Source organism: Chionomys nivalis, chromosome 11 (assembly GCF_950005125.1).
Source record: "Chionomys nivalis chromosome 11, mChiNiv1.1, whole genome shotgun sequence".
Lineage (NCBI taxonomy): Eukaryota > Metazoa > Chordata > Mammalia > Rodentia > Cricetidae > Chionomys > Chionomys nivalis.
Window position 1 is genome coordinate 82,800,838 of NC_080096.1, and position 21,294 is coordinate 82,822,131.

The 21,294-nt window shown below is 40.3% G+C and overlaps 1 protein-coding gene across 2 annotated transcripts in view; it reads right to left on the reverse strand.

Moving 5' to 3' along the window:
• The window catches only part of Kiaa1958 (KIAA1958 ortholog), a 183,065-nt gene that overhangs the window by 13,945 nt on the left and 147,826 nt on the right, over window positions 1-21,294 (reverse strand). For both annotated transcript variants that reach the window (XM_057783836.1, XM_057783837.1), the window contains one exon: window positions 6,772-6,944. In XM_057783836.1, the coding sequence (XP_057639819.1) occupies window positions 6,772-6,944 (173 nt within the window). The remainder of the gene's footprint in view (window positions 1-6,771; window positions 6,945-21,294) is intronic.

Sequence of the window (21,294 nt, forward strand, 5' to 3'; positions counted from 1 at the left end):
GGAAAGCTGATTCCACCCCTTGGACAGGAGCAGCAAGGACACTTGTAAGAGGAGTGCCGCCTGCGAGGCCAACCAGCTGGAACTGATCTCAAGGGCAATGGAAGGTACGTTGTTTTGAATCCTTCTAGAATATGTTCACCTTATGTCCCCTTTTGGGGACACAGTTGTTCAGAGTCCCTTTTCATTTATTATAATGCAGGTAGTAATATTCCCTTTTATTACTGCATTCAGCATTTTAAATTCTTTTATGTTCTCTGACCTTAATCTCTCTTCTTTTCTTCTTTAAAAAAAAAAAAAAAAATCCAGACAGTGTCTCACTGTACCACAGCTGCCCTGGAGCTTTCGGCTACTCTGCTCAGCCTCCACAGTGCTGGCAGTGGGGCATGGACCACCCAGTTGGATCCTCTTTGACCTGTTGCCATAACCTCACTATCTGTATATTCAAAAAAGTCTGCTCATCTCGCTTACAATTTATTATTTTGTCATCCGAGTCTTAAAACTTTTTTTAAAATTCATTTTAATTTTTTTTGGGGGACAGCGTTTTTTTAAAGTAGACCTGGGGGGCTGGAGAGATGGCTCAGTGGTTAAGAGCACTGGTTGCTCTTCCAGAGGTCCTGAGTTCAATTCCCAGCAACCACATGGTGGCTCACAACCATCTGTACTGAGATCTGGCTCCCTCCTCTGGCGTGTGGGCATACATCAAGGCAGAATGTTGTATACATAATAAATAAATAAAAAAAAAGTAGACCTGGATAGACTGGAACTCACGCTGTGGCTAAGCTGACCTTGAGCCTGCCATGATCCTTCTGCCTCTGTTTCCCAAGTGCTAAAACTGCATCTATGCCACCAGGCCCAATCAGATCAGCTTTAAAATTTATTTCAACATTACATTTATTTGATTTATAGCTTTTATATTCATATTTAATTTCATAACATAAGCTTTTAGAGTTAACCTATATTTTCTTTACAAATACTGCTTTTGCTGCATTTTTACTCCATATTTTACTTTAAATGAATATACTTTTTATTACTTAAATTTGGGGTGGTAGTTGACACAAGGTTTGTCTGTGTTCTAGCTGCTCTGGAACTCACTCTATAGAGTAGGCTGTCCTCGAACTCAGGGATCCACCAATCTTTGCCTCCTGAGTGCTGGGATCAAAGGTGTGCACCAGCACCATCTGGTTTATTATTTAACTTATTGAAAGAAATTTTGGGAGCAGGCCCAGACGTAACACATTACTAAATGAAAATTTAAGTTCCACGAATGAGCGCTCTGAGTTATGGGTCAGCAAAGTTGCAAATGTCTGAGAAGCAGCACAGGCTATTGCCACCACTCTCGGTTGCCTGCTGTAATGTGGTAAGACCATAGAGCTGAAGACACCATATAGTTGGCAGATACAGAGAAATAAATTTAAAACTGACTGGGAAACACCTTTCCTGTTGGCTAGCTTATATATTTCCAAAGGTCTATATAACTCCATGGGAGAGAAAATTATTATTTTTTAAAAGAAATTTTAAAAGAATTCCAGACTTGAATTCTTTTTCGTATGTAGACCAGAGAAATAGCCTCCACAGTTCAGAGTTGGCTGAAAATGAGTTATATGATTTATATTCTTCCTCCGTGAGCCTGAGTGGTGAACTCAGAAAACACTGAGACACAAGATACCACACTCAGCTCTCAGCATCCTAGGGCACAGGCTCACTCAGAACATAAGCCGTACACCTGAGAGACTCAATCAAACTATTTACATACCTTGAATTGATTCTTTTTGTTTCTTTTATTGAAAACAGAGTTTTTCTCACATAATATATCCTCACTATGGTTTCCCCTCCCTCCATCTTTCCCGGATCCTCTTCTCTTCCCCTCCCATGGAGATCTACACCCTTTTTGTCTCTCATCAGAAAATAAACTTTTAAGGGATAATAATAGAATAAAATGAGATAAAAAACACAACACATTGGAGTTGGGCAAGACAAAGAGAAGGAAAAGAGCCCAAGAGAAGGCACAAAAACCAGAGACCACTCATCCGCAGACTCAGGCATCCCCTAAAAACAAACTGGAAGCCGTACTATATACGTAGAGGGCCTGGTAGAGACCTGTGTGGGTCCTGTGCATGCTGCCTCAGTCTCTGAGTTTGTATGAGCTTTGTTCGTGCTAATTTAGAGGGCCTTGTTTTCCTGGTGTCCTCCATCTCCTCTGGCTGTTACAATCTGTCTGCTTCCTCTTCCACAGGGTTCCCTGAGCCCTAAGAGAAGGGATTTGATGGAGACATCCTATTTAGGGCTGAGTGTTCCAAGGTCTCTCACTCTCCACATGATGTCTAGCTGAGGGTCCCTGTGTTTTTCCTCATCTGCTGCAAGAGGAAGCTTCTCTGCAGATGAGTGATCTACCAGTATAGCAGAATGTCATTACTAGTCATTTTATTGCTGCTCTTTTGTGGTTTCACTTTCGTTTTCAGAACAGTTGTGTTTGGTTTTATCCTAGGTCCCTGGGCTTTCTAGTCTCTGGTTCTTGATCATCCAAGCAGTGTTGGTATGGGTTCTTCTTGTGGAGTGAGCCTTAAGTCAAGTCAGATCATCAGTTGGCTGCTACTACAAGCTTTGTACCACCACAAGCACTAGTTTTTCTTGTAGGCTAAAGGACCTCTGCCTGGGTTGATGTTTACATTTCTCTTTTGGGTGTGTGCAGAATAGCTTCCTGTATCACAGGAGTTAGAATGTAGGGATGAAGACTCTATGTAGGCACTAGCTCAACTTCTCCATGTTCAATGAGTTGTGTAGATACTGTCTTGGGGACTTGCTGTCAGTTTGTGGAGAGCAATCTTGGCAATGGCCTGAGTTGTTTGGGGACAACGACTCAATCAGATCTAACCCAGTACTGGAAGCTTCATTTGGTGACAAGAGATATTCAGTTGTATCCCAGTCTCCCCCATTGTTTGGTGATTTCATTTAGATTACTTTTATCTATGTATATATTTTAAGAACCTCTGACAGTAACTGTTGCTAGGCCCAGTTTGGCTCATCTCTCAGTCTTGTAGGCTTCCTACAAATCTTCCTACAGTCTGGGATTATTTATTCCCTCTAACCTCTTGAGGTTGTAGTTTCTCTTCCAGCACCACTTTAGGGTATCTATCTGAAGAAAGATGATAAATTTGGTTTTAACATAGTCTGTCTTCTTTTCTCCATCCATTGTGATTAAAAATTTTGTTGGGTATAGTAGTCCGGGATGGCATCTGTGGTCTCTTAGAGTCTGTAGAACATCTTTCCAGGCCCCTCTGGCTTTTACAATCTCCACTGAGAAGTCAGGTGTAATTCTAATAGGTCTGCCTTTATATTTTACTTCATGTTTTTCCTTGCAGCCTTTAACATTCTTTCTTTGTGCTGCCTGCTTCTCTAGCACAAGTCACAGTCTATAAACTCTAAGCTGTGACTTAATTTTCATTTGGTTCATAATATTTTATAATTTCCTTTGTGATTTCACCTTGATCTGTGGGTCATTTAATAACTTCCTATAATCAGTGCCTTTTTAGTTAGCAATCTGTAACTAATGCAATTTAATTCTGTTATGGACAAGGATACACTATAATTTCAATATCCTGAATCAAGGTTGTCACTGTGAACTTCTTTATTGGCTGATGGGTCTTCCTTTAGTGCCGTGTCTGCGGATGCCTTTGCATTTAGAAAGTAGTTTTCTCTCGGAAAGAAAGAGAGAGGAGGGCAGGGAGGAAGAGAGGGGGACGGAAAGAGAGGAGAATGGGGAGAAGAGAAAGAGATGAGGGTGAGGAGGTAGAGGGGGGTAGAGTGGTGAGGGAGGGGGAGATCAGGGAGGGAGAGAGGAGGATGGGGAGGAGGGTGGGGAGGAGAGGCATCTGGACCAGGTTTCCTTTGAGCTAGTTACAATGTTACCTTTTGTTTGTGGCTTGCAGACTTGCTAATGCAGAACTGTTTTTTGCCCATTTTCCTCTTTTCTGGATCAATCAATGATACTTATTCCATTTTATCTTGTTACTGTTTTTGTTTAAAAAGTCAGTGATGTTCCACAGAAAGATTTAAAGCACGTATATATCTACACAGTAGCTGCTTTCCCTCTCCTTTCCTTCCCTTGGTGATGGATCGAATTTCCAGATGTGATCATCTCCCTTCAGGTTAAACTTCCTTCAATGCTTCTAAGTGTGGATCTACTGCTGAACCCTCATCTCTGAATGTCTCAACTCATTGTCTTGTCTGCTGAACCCCTCATCTCTGAACGTCTCAACTCATTGTCTTGTCTGCTGAACCCCTCATCTCTGAACGTCTCAACTTATTGTCTTGTCTGCTGAACCCCTCATCTCTGAACGTCTCAACTTATTGTCTTGTCTGCTGAACCCCTCATCTCTGAACGTCTCAACTCATTGTCTTGTCTGCTGAACCCCTCATCTCTGAACGTCTCAACTTATTGTCTTGTCTGCTGAACCCCTCATCTCTGAACGTCTCAACTCATTGTCTTGTCTGCTGAACCCCTCATCTCTGAACGTCTCAACTTATTGTCTTGTCTGCTGAACCCCTCATCTCTGAACGTCTCAACTTATTGTCTTGTCTTACTTTTTGAAAGACATCGTCACTGTGGATACTGAAATTACTTTTCTTCCAATAATTTAAAGAAGTCATTTGTCCCAATATCTTTTCATCTGCCTGGTTTCCAAAAGCAAATCTTCTGTCACTCTAACCTTTGATTCTCTGTAAATCATCTGTCCTTTCGTTAGAACTGCTGTTTTCTCTTTATCCCTGGTTAAGAACAGGATTATGATAAATTTGTACAGAAGATTTTTTTTTGTACAGAAGATTTTTTAAAACATTTATTTTATTTTTAATTCTGGTCTGTGTGAGGATATAGGTATGTGAGTACAGGTGTCTACAGGATCGAGAAGAGAGCACTGAAGCCCTTGAACTGGAATTACAAACCACAAGTGAGTTACTGAATATGTGTGCTGGGAATCGAACTCAGGTCCTTTGCAAGTGCAGTACCTACTCTCACCCACTGAGCCATCTCTCCAGCCCCCTCTTCTTTTCTTGCTTTTGAAACAGAGTCTTGTAATGTAGCTAACCTTGCTTCTGAGGTGCTAGGATTAGGGTTAGAAGTGAGTGCCACCAGTAGAGGCTTGAATCACTCTTTAAGGGATATACTTTCTAGTTTTTTTCCACGTTTGATAATTTTTCATTAAATGCCAGACACTGAATTTTACTATGACCTAGATTTTTGAATAACATTTATTATTATTTTTTTTGTATATAGGTGTTTTGTCTGCATATGTTTGTGTACCACATGCATGTGGTGTCTGTGGAAGCCAGAAGAGGGTGTTGGAACCTCTGGGACTGGACCGAACCCAGGTCCCCAGCAAGAGTAGCAGATACTCTTAACTGAAAGCCATCCTTCAGTCTGATGTTTAAAACAAAAACCTACTCAGTTGATCTGCATTTGCCCAAAACCCTTAGTGCCTAGATTCTGGATGCTTCCCTGGAAAGACCATTAACACATGACTCTGTTAGCAGCCAGAGTCAATGCACTCAACCAATCCCTCTCTCTCTGTCTCTGGTGTGTGTGTGTACACATGCATGAGATTGTGCATGTATGTGGAGGCCATAGGTAGACATCAGGTATCTTCCTCATTACTTCTCCATCTTACTTTTTGAGGCAGGGTCTTTCACTGATTCCAGCTCCAAGGACTGGCCTCGGAACTCTGGGCACCCACCATGCCAGGTTTTTGCAGTGTGGATGCTGGGGCTCTTTATTCAGCTCCTCTTGCTTTCATGGCATGCACTTACCAAATGCGCCACCTCACTAGCCCCCTGACCTAGTTTTAGGAACCCAAAGGCCCTCAGATGTCCTGCTGCCTCTTCCCTCCTGGACTTCTAGTTCTGCCCTCACCCCCAGGGCACTCCCCATCTTCATGTGAAACAGAAAAGCCTCTTACACTACTTAACACACATGCTGCCAGAAAGAGGAAACCAGCTTTTATTTCAGCATTTACTGACTCCTTAAATACATCACCCAAACTCTGAAATCTTCCTTGCCTTTGGGCTTCAGCTAATGGCCTCCATTTGTGAGACCTTTAAATCTATGCTTCCAGCTTATCATTTCCACCATTTTAAACCTCACAATCCCAACTGCCTAATGGATACAAGCAGTTGGCTCAGAATTGCTGTACCCATGTCCCCTACACAAATCTCAAATACTTGAGAAGGGGAAGTCTGGGGACCAAGAATACTAAATAACTGTTTTGTTCATAACTTTCAATTAGTTTCTTTAAAATACCACTTTTAATGTTCCTTACTTCTAAAAAATAAACTGTAGTGGATTCTTTTATACCTGATCCAGCTATACCTACAGCTCTTACAATCAGATCCTGCAGTATGGAAAACCAAACAACTTCAGTAATTTCCCAGGGTTCACAAAACTCTGAGCTTGTCACTTAAAAATCATCAACATCTGGTTCTGTAGCAAACGGCTCTGCCCAGTACAGTTTGCTCTTTCTCACACCACTTGCTCCACTGGTCTCGTCTTCCAGTTGTAACAACTCCTACCTCTTCCTGGAAATACGGCTTAATTTATTTTTCTTTATACTTTAACAAATATACACTCACACTCTCTAAATTCTACTTGGTTCTGTGAACAATTTTCTGTGTATTTCATGTTCCTCCCTGAATGCTCCGCACAGCACTTAGCAGGGTGCCTGGCACTTGGAAGCTCAGTGAAGTCAGCCAAAAGAATTCGCACACTCACGCATCCCTTACCTTGGTGATGTCCGTGTGGTCTTTGAGTCCGTTGGTCATGCACCAGTAGCGCCACACATTTAGGGCATACCTCGTGGCTTTGGTGGTGTTTGGGCTCACTGCACTGGTACACAGATCATTCAAGTCATCATTAATATTAAATACAGGAAACTTGTTGAGTTTAGTAGAATAAGCTAGAAACAAAAACAACAGAAACATTATAATAATTTGCCATTCCCTTCTTAGTAAGCTTCATTGTGGGGTGATATTAAATTAAAAAGAACTCCAAAAAGACACTTAAGAAGTGAAATTTTCTAGCCAGATGTGGTGGGGCACACCTCTAATCCCAGTACTCTCTATGGACTTGAGGACAGTCTGGTGTACATAGTGAGGTACAGTGAGACCCAGTCTAAAGACTGTTTACGTGTACAAGAACCCATGTCTTGTATCTAACCCTGATCACTTGGCCATGTGCACTAGCTGACACTGGAAAACATTTCAATAATAGGATGGAATTAATACTAAAAAACTCTAAAGTTTTTACTAGAAAATATACCATTTCTATTAACAGCAGCAAAAAAATGAGAAGAAGTAGGAAAATTAAAAAAGATTTCCTGGAAGGAGGAACGTCACAGGAAAGGGAGGAGGGTCACAGGAAAGGGGAAAGGTCACAGGAAAGGGAGGAGGGCCACAGGAAAGGGGAAAGGTCACAGGAAAGGGAGGAGGGTCACAGGAAAGGGGGAAGGTCACAGGAAAGGGGGAAGGTCACAGGAAAGGGAGGAAGGTCACAGGAAAGGGAGGAGGGTCACAGGAAAGGGGGAAGGTCACAGGAAAGGGGGAGGGTCACAGGAAAGGGAGGAAGGTCACAGGAAAGGGGGAAGGTCACAGGAAAGGGGGAAGGTCACAGGAAATGGAGGAGGGTCACAGGAAAGGGAGGAGGGTCACAGGAAAGGGGGAAGGTCTCAGGAAAGGGGGAAGGTCACAGGAAAGGGGGAAGGTCACAGGAAAGGGAGGAGGGTCACAGGAAAGGGAGGAAGGTCACAGGAAAGGGGGAAGGTCACAGGAAAGGGGGAAGGTCACAGGAAAGGGAGGAAGGTTAATCATCTTCACATAAAGACTTGCCATCTCTCTGTTAATACACAGCTTCAAATTTCTTGTATGCCATCAGGATTAGCGTTGAATTATATGGAGCTACAATCCGCTTAACCCCTTCCTAGAAGGAATGAAGCATGCACACTGATACCCCACACCCACGCACATGGACACATGTTGGAGAGTTGAATTGATTTAAGCCTTGATTGCACAAACTTTCAACTAATTTTAAATCAGAATGAAAGATCAAATGGAAGCAATATTAGTAAAAGGAAGGATACTCAGGGTAGGCTCACTTTCATAAGAGTTTCAGAAAAAGTTTAAATTGCCAAAAAGAAACCAAATCCATAACCATTAGCTGGCTTTTCCTTACACTCTGGAGTCTGGTAAAACCAAGTGTTCCTCTGAGGAATGTAGATTCAGACAGAAACGGGCTAGGCTTCAGTGAGACAGCAAAAAGATAAGCCAGTGCAGTCCACGAGCTGCCTTCACTTCAACTTTAAGTCTCGTGGTGCCTACTGAGGATCTCCTGTGTATCTTACTTCAAGCACCCTGGGGATCCAGAATCCTCTGGTACACACCTACCCAAAGCTGAGAAATGCCCTTAGGTTAATAAACGTACTTAAAAATTGTTTATCTTTATGTGTATGGGTGTTTTATCTGCATGTTATCTTTGTACCATGTGCATGCCTGGTGCTCATGGAGGCCAGAAGAGGGCATCGAATTCCCTCGGTATTGGAGTTACAGATGGTTGTGAGTTGCCATGTGGGTGCTGGGAATCAAACTGGGCTCCTCCAAAGAGCAACCAGGGCTCCTGACCACTGAACCATCTCTCTAGGCCCTCAATACACTCTTGTCAATTTTAGAAGTTTTCTGAATAGTAGGGCCTCCCTTTTTGATGTGTCACATCTGCCTTCTCATTCTTTGTGCTTGGATGGTGTTGGCATCACTTTTTTTTTTTTTTTTGATTTTTCGAGACAGGGTTTCTCTGTAGCTTTGGAACCTATCCTGGAACTAGTTCTTGTAGACTAGGCTGGCCTTGAACTCACAGAGATCCGCCTGCCTCTGCCTCCCAAGTGCTGGGATTAAAGGCTTGCAATATTATTTTAATTAGACAAAGATGTGTTACATTTGATTATACTGCAGAATATTACTTGAACTGTGTAAAGGTATGTTACATTTGTTTCTGCTGCATTTGTTTAATTATGAAAAGAGGTGTTGCTGTTTCACCTTGCCTGCCTAACACACCTGACTGATCTAATAAAGAGCTGAATGGCCAATAACGAGACAGGAAAAGGATAGATAGTTGACAGGCAAAGAGAATAAACAAGAGGAGAAACCTAGACTCAAGAGAGTAGGAAGAACAGGAAAGGAGGAGAGAACAAGGGAGACATCCAGGGTTAGAGGCCAGGCAGCCATCAGTCAGCAGACACAAGAAGCAGTTAAAGTAAGAAATACAGAAGGAAGAAAAGTAAGAACCTCCGAGGCAAAAGGAAAATAAAGAGATAGGTTAAGTCAAAAGAGCTATCCAGAAACAAGCCTAAGCTAGGCCAAGCATTCATAACTAATAAGAAGTCTCTGTGTCATGATTTGGGAGCTGGTTCACACACCTAACATCAATGGAAGCCTATTATGTGCCAATCTTTAAAACCTGTGTGTAATCAGTAAACAAGTACACAACCACACCTGTTTTACAGACAAGGAAATGGCTCATACACGCATCAGATATTTACCAAGGAACTATCACTGTGCAAGAAGTGTACTGCTGAAACCACGAGCTAGCAAGAGGTAGATCCAGGCTCTAGACACGAGTTTGACGGCATGCTCTGGCCCCACAGCAACGGTTTCAAGTATTGTAATGACACAATCTCAGTGAGAACAGTTTGGATAACTCTTTATCATGTTAGAGACATCCGGTTTCTCCAAATTTCCTTGGACTAACATTCAGTAAGAAAAATAGCTACAAGCTAGGTGCTGCAAACTGAACCTGGGTCCTCTGAAAGAACAGCATGTGGTCTGGAAACATTGAGCCAACTCTCCAGCCCTGTGAGGAGAAACCTATTTATGAGAACTTCATCCTCGCTACTGCTAGTTGAACTCCACTAGTTTAGCTTTGTGTTCAATATTACCTGCAGAAGTGAGTTTTGTCCAAATGTATCAAGTGGGAACCCTCAACAATAAATATGGAATTTCTATTAGTGCTGAAGAAATTACTTCAGAGAGTAGACTAAGTCATCACACCACTTATACTATGGCCTCTCATACTATGAATTCCGACATAAAGCGTGCACTCTTTCTCACTCACGGCTTCTGAATTTGGTTCCTGTTCCTCTTCGTGCAGAGGACAGTGATCAGTGAGTCTACCCCTAAATAAATAAGCCTTTATTATATCCAATTCTGAGCTAGTGTGAGATTATTTGGTGACTTCCATCTTCATCTGGTGCCCATGTGAATCCTAACTCCACACGTATGGGGATAGGCCAAAAAAAGATCCAAAAGGTCCATGACCTAGAAGGTCTCCCACCCCCACCTGCCTGGCTTAATTTCACCTACTAAGTGGCTTTTTGCCAAACTCCACCACAGCCACAGTGGAGCTACCTTGTGGCAACTTGGCAATTTTTCAGGTTCGCTCATGCCCCCCCCCGCCACGCTTGCCACTTTTCCTGCTGCACAGTGACCTGCACAGCTTCTGGTTTGTGTTCCCTTCTCATGAGCTCTGGGCTCCTTGTTCCATTTATGGAATTGATTTAATTGCTCTAAATTTGTCAAGCAAAGCATATTTGTCAGCATTAACCAGGCACCAACATGTGGAACCAATGCAGTGCGAACAGTACTGTGCCACCTGCTGGTCAATAAAGATTATTACACCTACAACAATTTACTGAAATCTAATGGCGGTAAGTAAATTAATAAATTTGAAAGTTATACTATGGGATACAATATTACCATTCAGGAATTTAATAACCTTTTTGCTTATACTATGTATGGCATTCTGCAAGGCATATATGATTTTCCTTATACATCTATTTATTTGATTTTGGGAATTAGTTTTGTTTTTTGTATTTTATCATTAAGAAAATGGTTTGTTAACAGAGCCAAAAATGAGGCACTTTTAGAAATGATACAGTCTTTATAGACTAATAATGAACAGTTGAAAAAATTAATACTATTGACAAAGTTAACATTAATTTGACAGACAAAAATCCAATCAATGTCGAATGGTGGTGAGACATTATCTGAAAGAATTCATACTGTTAAATTTATCAATCTATTGAAAAATTATGATAGGTTAACAGATAAGGTATCTCTCCAGGAAAGCAATATGCATGCCATCAAAATTATGTCCAAGGATGAGAAGTTATCTTCAGTGAACAAATTTCATACCTTGGAATCCTCAATGAGGGCATTAGAATGGAACACTGGACAGGAGATTCTGACTTTACAAAAGGCAGTGGTAAAAATATTTGAAAATTGAGAAAATTATTGAAACTGATGAGTAGGGAGAAAAGGTACAAGGACAGGGTTTAAACTCATCGATATATGCCAGAGTCCAGGATGATTTACCCAGAGTTTTAGCTGCCTATCTGGTAATATCCTCTGAGAAGCCATTTGCCACAAAATACCCTAAGGTATTCAAAGAATATACATGACAACCTAGAGGTATGAGCGATCTAAAAGAAATCAAGCAGACAATAGTATCTTATGGCCTGCATTCACCATTTGTTAGGGAAGTGGTGAAAATGTGGGCTTCAAGAGATAAGACTACCCCACACAATGGGCTTCAGTTAATCTCAGCGGTCCTAGGAAATGAACCCCAGCTGCTATGGAAATGCTACTGGTGAGAAGAGGCAAAAATTTTAGAAAAACGGGGAAAAGCAAAAGGATGAGACTTCCCAAGATCAAATTCTTGGTGAGGGCTATTACTCCAATCCTCAGGACCAGGCTCTCTACAATGAACACACCTTGTCCCTATACTGCACAGCAGCTTTAATGCTTGGGATAGAATTTAGAAACCAGGTAATAAAAATGAATCATATACCAGGGTAAAACAGGGCCAGAGAGAATATTAGTGACTTTTTACAAGATTAACTAAGGCTTTACGAGGAGGAGTGACAGACCCAGAAGCTAGACGAGTATTTATTGAATCTCTGTTTTTGGAAAATGCCAACTTAGAATGCAAAAAGACCTATGGACCTTAAAAGGTCAGATCAGCACCAATGGGTGAATGGATCCTGCATACAATGAACGTTGAGACATTTGACTATAATACTGAAGCTTGGGTAGGAGAAGCAATTTCCAAAGGTATGAGGAGACATCCAAAGGCCAAATGTTTTAACTGTGGTAAAATAGGACATCTGAAAAGGAACTGTAGTCAAGAATTCCTAGGAATAATGCCTCCTCTAGGAATGGCAAGAACAGGCCGTCTCAGCCTTCTGGAATACGTAGGAGGTGTGGCAAAGGTCAACATTGGATCAATGAATGCAGATCAACAAAAGAGAGACAAGACAACCCAATACCATCAGGAAACTCCCTGGGAAGCCTCTCGCAGGCCTCCATGTCAAACATGGTCCAGTCATCCCCAGTTACTGTGGATAACATGTCTCACCAGGAAAATTAAAAAATTCTGTGCCTACTGTAAAAATACTGTTCTGGATAACTGAATAGACATGGAGGATAAATCAAAAACTCCAGTAGGAAATAGGAAACGTATATTTTGGCAGACTTTTGTAAGTGATACAGACCAAATCTAAGAGTGTGCATAAATAACAAGGTAATTGAGGAATTACTAGACATGGGTACAGACATGACTATCATTACTCCAGAATCTTGGCTTCCAAATTGGCATCTTCACAAGGCAGCTGTTCAATTCCTAGGAACTGGAACCCTACCTCAAGTGAAACAAAGCACAAGATGGGTTGAATACTTAGGGCCCCAAGGACGGAAAGGAAGGCTGAGGCCATGTGTAGCTAACATTGCTGTGAATATGGGGTCATGACCTATTGCAGCAATGGAATACCCAGATTAATATTCCTGAAGTCCCCAAAACTCATGTTTCTGCAAAAGATATTATAAGGTATTTTAAACAAAGGTCACCAGCCATTCAGGCTGTACAAGAACACAAAGCAACTAGCAAACCTTTAGAGGTCCCAATGGCCCTATCCTTAAAATGGTTAACTGAGAAACCAATATGGGTTAAACAATGGCCTTTAACTTAAGAGAAGCTGCAGGCTTTAGAACAGCTGATACAGGAGCAACTAGATGCTCACCATATGCTCACACCATAAACAAAAACAATAAAACAATCCCAAATGAGTTCAAGGCCAGCCCGGTACACGAGACCTTGTCTCAAAAGTCAGAACACAATAAAACCATAAGAAATCAGCTCTACGACCTTGGAGTAGACAAATATTTTTAAGTAGTATAACAAATCAATACATAAGTAAAAGCCTGAGAATCTGGATCCATAAAAACTAAGAGCAAACACTAAAAACCAAACAAACAAAACCCCGCATCATTAAGAAGTGAAAAAGACAAGACACATAATGGGAAAAGACATTTACCATGAAAAATGGGCAACACTGGGGGATGGTTTGATGGATAATCAATGCAGAGCATTGACTATGCCTGCAGAGCACCCATCAGACAGCTCACAACCATCTGTAACTTCAGTTCCAGGGGTCCAATGGCCTCTGAGGGCACTACACACATATACGTACGCTCCAGTACCACACACATACACACACATAAAAGGACAAGACTTTAATGAGCCTCATAAAAAACTAGTAATATTCTATAAATCCTACATTAACATTCACTGAACAAAACATCTTCAATGAAGAAATATCAGATGTTAATAAGGAACACTTTGCTGGTGCAAGATTACAACCGTGGTCACTTTTGAAACAAATTCACCATATCTGCTAGTGTTTAAGAGCAGATTCTATATCCCCAGAAGGGATATACACACCAAATATAAGTGTATACATATACATATATATATATGTATATAAATGCACAGATAAATGTTTACAAAAGTCTAACAGTATAATAAATAGTTCAAAAGTGGAGGCTGTCCTTTGTCCATAAAATACCAACTGCATGTGAAATTACAAAACATTTAACAATAAATTATCATATAACAGTAGTGAGAAATAAATTATGTGCAAAGCATGAGTGAATCCCACAAACATATATTAAGAAAAGGAAGGCACATGACAGGGTGTACTGAAAAGGCCACTCAAGTAATTAAAAAACATAAAATGACTCCATGGTCATAGAGTAGCCTGGGAGGTAACAACAGGGAGAGCTAAAGAGAAACTTCTGGATTCAGGTAATGTTCTTTTTCCTCTGGGAGAGAGTTGTAATAATGTTTGCTTTAGAAAAATCCACTAAACTATATACTAATGATCTGTGCTTTTTATTTCTGTGTAATTCAATAAGAAAACCATCCAAAACTCCTTAAAATCAAAAACTGCTCCTGGTTAAAGGGGGGGAGACAATTAGGTATTACTCAGGTAATCTTTAATTCACTATAATTCTAACCTAAATCCTCTTTATGGATACTGGACAGGCTAAATTATAAAGCTTAGTAGAAAGAGTAAAGGAGTTTTTTTTTTTTGTTTGTTTGTTTTTTTGTTTTGCAAAAAAAAAAAAGAATTAAAAGGAGAGGCAGGCAGATTTCTGTGAGTTCAAAGCTAGCTTGATCGACAGCAAGGTCCAGGACAGCCAGGGCCCACAGAGACCCTGTTTTAAAAAATAAACAGACAGAAACCCCCAAATTAAAAGAAGCTGTCACTTATTAGTAAAAAAACAGTCTTTGGTGTAGATACACACCAGGCACACAATAAAGACTCATTTTTATTTATTTTATTTTTTTGTTTTTCGAGACAGGGTTTCTCTGTAGCTTTTGGAGCCTGTCCTGGAACTGGCCTTGAACTCACCTGAATCTGCCTCCTGAGTGCTGGGATTAAAGGCGTGCACCACCACCACCTGGCCAAGACTCAAATTCTTACTGCAGGACAAAGGATAGGCTCTTCAAGAAACAGTTTATTTCAATTAATTTGCTATCAGAAAAAGAAACAAACTGACTCATATTTTAACACACACACATTTCTAAATGATTCTTTTTTTAAGAATAATTTTTTTTAAAGGAGAAGATTTGGGTAATTTGGGGAGTGAGAAGTAAAGCCTTTGTCAGCGTGACATAACTCACAAAGTATAAAAACAGATGAGCAGATCAGACATCATCAATGAAGGAATCTTAAAAGGCAATAAGTCAAACAGTAGACAATACTTATACAATGTGTAAAATACATATACAATGGGGATATAAGAAGAGCTTCTAGAAATCAATGAGAAAAAGATAACTCACTAGAAAATGGTCTCAGAATGACAATTATTCACAGAAGAAACACAAATACTGAAACACATTAATAACAGCCAGACACCAGAATGAAAACCAGATGGATTTCACTTAAACTGTCAAAAACTTAAAAAATGTATGAATCTAAATACAGTAGAATACGGGGAAGAAGCTGCATTATTGGCAATGTTCCATGATGTCGGCACTCATACTTTCGTTGAAGCTTTTTAACTAAGTGTAGAAATAAGTATGCGCCAAAGCAGTTTCTGCTGGTCCAGGTGCAAGGCTGGCACCTCCGAGGGTGTGGGCCAGAGACTTCTGCGACCTCGGAGGGAGTAGACCAGAGCTAGAGACCTTTGCAGGACTGGGCCCAAGCCAGGTAACTCTGCAGGAGCAGGCTCAGACCAGGGATATCTACAGAAACAGGTCTGAGCCAGTCTCTGCTGGAGTAGGCCTGAGGCAGTGAACTCCTCTCGGGCAGATACAAGGACCACTGAGGGAGTAGGCCAAAGCCAGAGATCTTTGTGGGGCTGGGCCCAAAACAGGGATTTCCACAGGAGCAGGCCCAGACCAGGAACATCTATGGGAACAGACCTGAGGCAGCAAACTCCACACAAGCAGGTAAATCAGAGACCTCTGCCGGACCAGGAGCAGGTACAAGGGAGCCACCGATGAGGGAACAGGCCTGAACCAGAGACCTCTGCTGGACAGGGTGTGAATCAGCGACCTCTGAGGTAGAAGGTAGAAGACCTGAGGCAGCAACATCTGCTGCAGCAGGTTCGAGCCAGCAGCCTCTGCCAGAGCAGGCCTGAGCAAGCCACCTCTGCCAGAGCAGGCCCAAGGCAGCAAAGAGCCCAAAGCAGAAAGAGCCCCAAGAAGGCAATCTCCATGGGAGCAGGCCTAAACGAACCCTGTTATTGCAGAGCAAACCCCGAGAGCCGAGCAACCTCCAGGAACACGGAGTGACCAGTGAGTGGGTTGACTGGGACCGCGACACTGACCGCACCATGAGGAGCAACCACCTGACACTTGCATCCACTGGCACCTGGAAGGTTGATCACCAGAGTCACAGACAGCCCCAACCACACCAATCAGAGGACAAGATGGGTAGACAGGGTAAGAACACATGCAGTATCACAAAGAGCAACATGACACCAGTAAAAACTAGTGACCCTACAACAGCAAGACTAGAATAACCAAATATAGATGAAGCAGAAGAAAATGACCTAAAAATAACTTTATGAGAATGTTTGAGGCCCTTAAAGAGGAAATGAGAAACTCCCTTAAAGAAAGAAAGAAAAAGACAAACAAAAAATCGGAAAACACCAATCAATCCCTTAAAGAAAACCAAGAAAAAGCAATAAAATATATGAAAGAAACTATTCAAGACATGAAAACTGAAATAGAGACAAGAAAGAAAACACAAGCCAAGGGAATTACAAAAAAAAAAAGAAATCATGAGAAAATGATCAGGAACCACAAATGCAAGTATAAACAGCAGACTACAAGAGATGGAAGGGAGAATCTCAAGTGCAGAAGATACAATAGAGGAAACAGACTCATAGGTCAAAGAAAACATTAAAACTAACAAAAGTTTAACACAAAATATCAAGGAAATGTGGGATGCCATGAAAAGATCAAACCTAAGAATAGTAGGAATAGGACAAAGAAAAGAAATCCAACTCAAAAATACAGAAAATATATTTAACAAAATCCCAACCTAAAGAAAGATATACCTATCAAGATACAAGAAGCTTATAGAACACCAAATAGACTGGATTTTTTAAAAAAGTCTCCTGTCACATAATAATCAAAACACTAAACATACAGAATAAAGAAAAAAATATTAAGAGCTGCAAAGGAAAAAGGCCAAGTAACATATAAAGGCAGACCTATAGAATGACACCTGACTTCTCAATGGAAACAATGAAAGTCAGAAGGTCAGGGTCAGGTGTTATGCAGACATTAAGAGACCGCGGATGCTAGCTTAGACTACTATACCCAGCAAAACTTTCAATCACCATAGAAGGACAAAACAAGATATTCCTTGATAGAAGCAGATTTAACCAATACCTAGCCAAAAAACCCAGCCCTACGCAAGATACTAGAAGGAAAACTCCAACCCAAGGAAGTAGGTTACATCAACAAAAACACAAACAATAGCAAATTCTCACAGCAGCAAATTCCAAAGAAGGGAAAAAACAAACAATAACATCACCACCAACAAAAACTGAAAGAACAGGAACTAGGAATCACTGGTTATTAATATCCCTTAATATAAATGGACTCAACTATAAAAAGACATGGGCTGACAAATTTGATCCAAAAAGAGAATCCATTCTTCTGATGCATACAAGGAAAACATCTCAATCTCAAAGACAGACATGGCCTCAGAGTTGGGCAAATTTTTTCCAATCAAATGGACCTAAGAAGCAAGCTGGCATAGCACTCCTAACATCTAACAAAATAAACTTCAAACTAAAATCAATCAAAAGAGACAAAAATGAACATTTCATATTAGTCACAGGAAAAATTCATCATTAGGAAATCTCAATACTGAACCTCTATGCCCCCAATACAAGGGGATCCTTATATGCAAAAGGAACACTAATGAAGCTTAAATCACACATTAAACCCCACATACTAATAGTGGGAGACTTCAACACCCCACTCTTACTATTGGACAGGTCTGCCAGACAGAAAATTAACAGAGAAACAAGGGAACTAACGGATGTTATAGCTCAAATGGACTTACCTTCTTTTCAGCATCTCATGGTACTTTCTCAAAAACTGACCACATACTCGTTAACAAAGTAAACCTCAACAGACACAAAAAACTGTAATAACCCCATGTATCTTATTGGATCACCATGGCTAAAAACTAGAATTCAATAGCAACACTAATTACAGAAAGCCCACAAACACATGGAAATTAAACAATGCTCACCAGAGGCATCAATGGGTCAATGAAGAAATAAAGAAAGAAATTAAAGACTTCCTAAAATTCAATGAAAATGACCACAAAATGTACCCAGATTTACGGGAAACAATGAAAGCAGTGTTAAGAGGAGAGTCATAGCACTAAATGCCTACCTAAAGAAGCTGGGAAAATCCCACACTAGTCAATTAACTGAACACTAGAAAACTCTAGAATAGAAGCAAACTCACCCACGAGGACTAGATGGCAGGAAATAATCAAATTGAGAGTTGAAATCAACAAAATAGAGATAAAGAAAACAATACAAAGAATCAATGAGACAAAGTGTTGGTTCTTAGAGAAAATCAACAAAATTGACAAACCCAAATGAGACAAAGTGTTGGTTCTTCGAGAAAATCAACAAAATTGACAAACCTCTATCCAAACTAACCAAAAGGCAGAGAGAGAATATCCAGATTAGCAAACTCAGAAATGAAAAGGGGGGCATAATGACAGACATGGAGGCCATCTGGAGAATCATTAGGTTATATTTTGAAAACCTGTACTTGACAAAATTGGAAAACTTAAAGGAAATGGACAACTTCCTGAATAAATATCACATACCAAAATTAAATCAAGACCAGATAAACAAATTAAACAGACCTATAACTGCTGAAGAAATAGAAACAGTCATCAAAAGTCTCCCAATCAAAAAAAACCCAGGACCACATGGTTTTAGCTCAGAATTCTACAAAACTTTCAAAGAAGAACTACTACCAACACTCCTCAAGTTATTCACACAATAGAAACAGAAGGAACATTGCCAAACTCTTTTTATGAGGCTTCAATTATCCTGATACCCAAATCACAGAAGGACATTACTAAGAAAGAGAATTACAGACCAATCTTACTCATGAACATTGATGCAAAAATACTAAATAAAATGCTGGCAAATCAAATCCAAGAACAGATGAGAACCATCATCCACCATGATCAAATCGGCTTCATCCCAGAGATGCAGGAATGGTTCAACAAACGAAAATCTGTCAAAGTAATCCACCATATAAACAAGCTGAAAAATAAAACCCACATGATCATCTCATTAGATGCCGAAAAACTTTTGACAAAATACAACATCCCTTCATGATAAAGGTCTTGGAGAGAGCAGGGATACAAGGAACATACCTAAACATAATTAAGGCAATATACAGCAAGCCAACAGTCAACACCAAACTAACGGAGAGATTTCAGTGATTCCACTGAAATCAGGAACAAGACAAGGTTGTCCACTCTCTCCATATCTATTCAATATAGTTCTTGAGGTCCTAGCCAGAGCAATAAGACACCAAAGGGAGATCAAGGGGATACAAATTAGAAAAGAAGAAGTCAAATTCTCACTGTGTGCTGTTGATATGATAGTTTACATAAGTGATCCCAAAATTCTACCAAGGAACTTCTATAACTCATAAACACTTTCAGCAATGTAGCAGGATCCAATATTAACTCAAAAAAGTCAGTAGCCCTCCTGTACATAGATGATAAAAGGGCTGGGAAAGAAATCAGAAAATCAACACCCTTCACAATAGCCACAAATAGCATGAATATCTCAGAGTAACTCTAACCAAACAAGTGGAAGACTGGTATGACAAGAACTTTAAACCTTTGAAGAAAAATTGAAGAAGACATCAGAAAGTGGAAATATATTCCATGCTCTTGGGTAGGCAGAATTAACAGTAAAACTGGCAATCTTACCAAAAGCAATCTACAGATTCAACGCAATGCCCATCAAAATCTCAGCAAAATTCTTCAAAGACCTTGAAAGAACAGTACTCAACTTCATATGGAAAAGCAAAAAACCCAGGAGAGCGAAAACAATCCTGTAAAATAAAGGAACTTCTGGAGGCATCACAATCTCTGACTTCAAACTCTACTACAGAGCTACAATACTGAAAACAGCCTGGTACTGGCATAAGAACAGACAGGAGGACCAATGGAACTGCATCGGAGACCCGGATATTAATTTACACACCAATGAATACCTGATTTTTGACAAAGAAGCAAAAAAATATAAAATGGAAATAAGAAAGCATATTAAAAAATGGTGCTGGCATAATTAACTGGATATCAACATGTAGAAGAATCAAAATAGACCCGTATCTATCACCATGCACAAAACTCAAGTCCAAATGGATCAAAGACCGCAACATAAAACCAACCACACTGCACCTCATAGAAGAGAAAGTGGAAAGTACATTTGAATGCACTGGCACAGGAGACCTAAATGTAACCCCCATAGCACAGACACTGAGAGAAACAATTAATAAACGGGACTTCCTGAAACTGAAAAGCTTCTGTAAAGCAAGGGGCACAGTCAACAAGACAAAACGGCAGCCTACAGGAGGGGGAAAGATCTTCACCAACTCCATATCAGACAAGATATGTGTACAGGAGGGCTGATCTCCCAAATATACAAAGAACTCAAGAAATTGGTCATTAAAAGAACAAATAATCCAATGAAAAAATGGAGTACAGATCTAAACAGAGAACTCTCAACAGAGGAGTCTAAAATGGCTGAAAGACACTTAAGGAAATGTTCAACATCCTTAGTCATCAGAGAATTACAAATCTAAACAACTCTGAGATTCCATCTTACACCTGTAAGAATGGCCAACATCACAAACACTGATGACAACTTATGCTGGAGAGGATGTGGGGTAATCAATTTTGTTGATTTTCTCTAAAATTGCTGGTGGGAATGCAAATTGATACAGCCCTTTGGATATCAGTATGGCAATTTCTCAGAAAGTTAGGAAACTACCTACCTCAAGAAGCAGCAATACCACTTTTGGGTATATACCCAAAGAATGCTCAATCATACCACAAGGACATGTTTATAGCAGCATTGTTTGTCATAGTCAGAGCGTGAATACAACCTAAATGTCCTTCAGCTGAAGAATGGATAAGGAAAATGTCGTATACAATGCAGTACGACACAGCAGAAAAAAAATAATGATATCTTGAAATTTGTAGGCAAATGGATCGAGTTAGAAAACATCATATTGAGTCAGGTAACCCAGACCTAGAAAGATAATTATCATATGTACTCACTCATAAATGGCTTTTAGACATAAAAAAAGAAAACCAGCCTACAATTCACAATCTCAGAGAACCT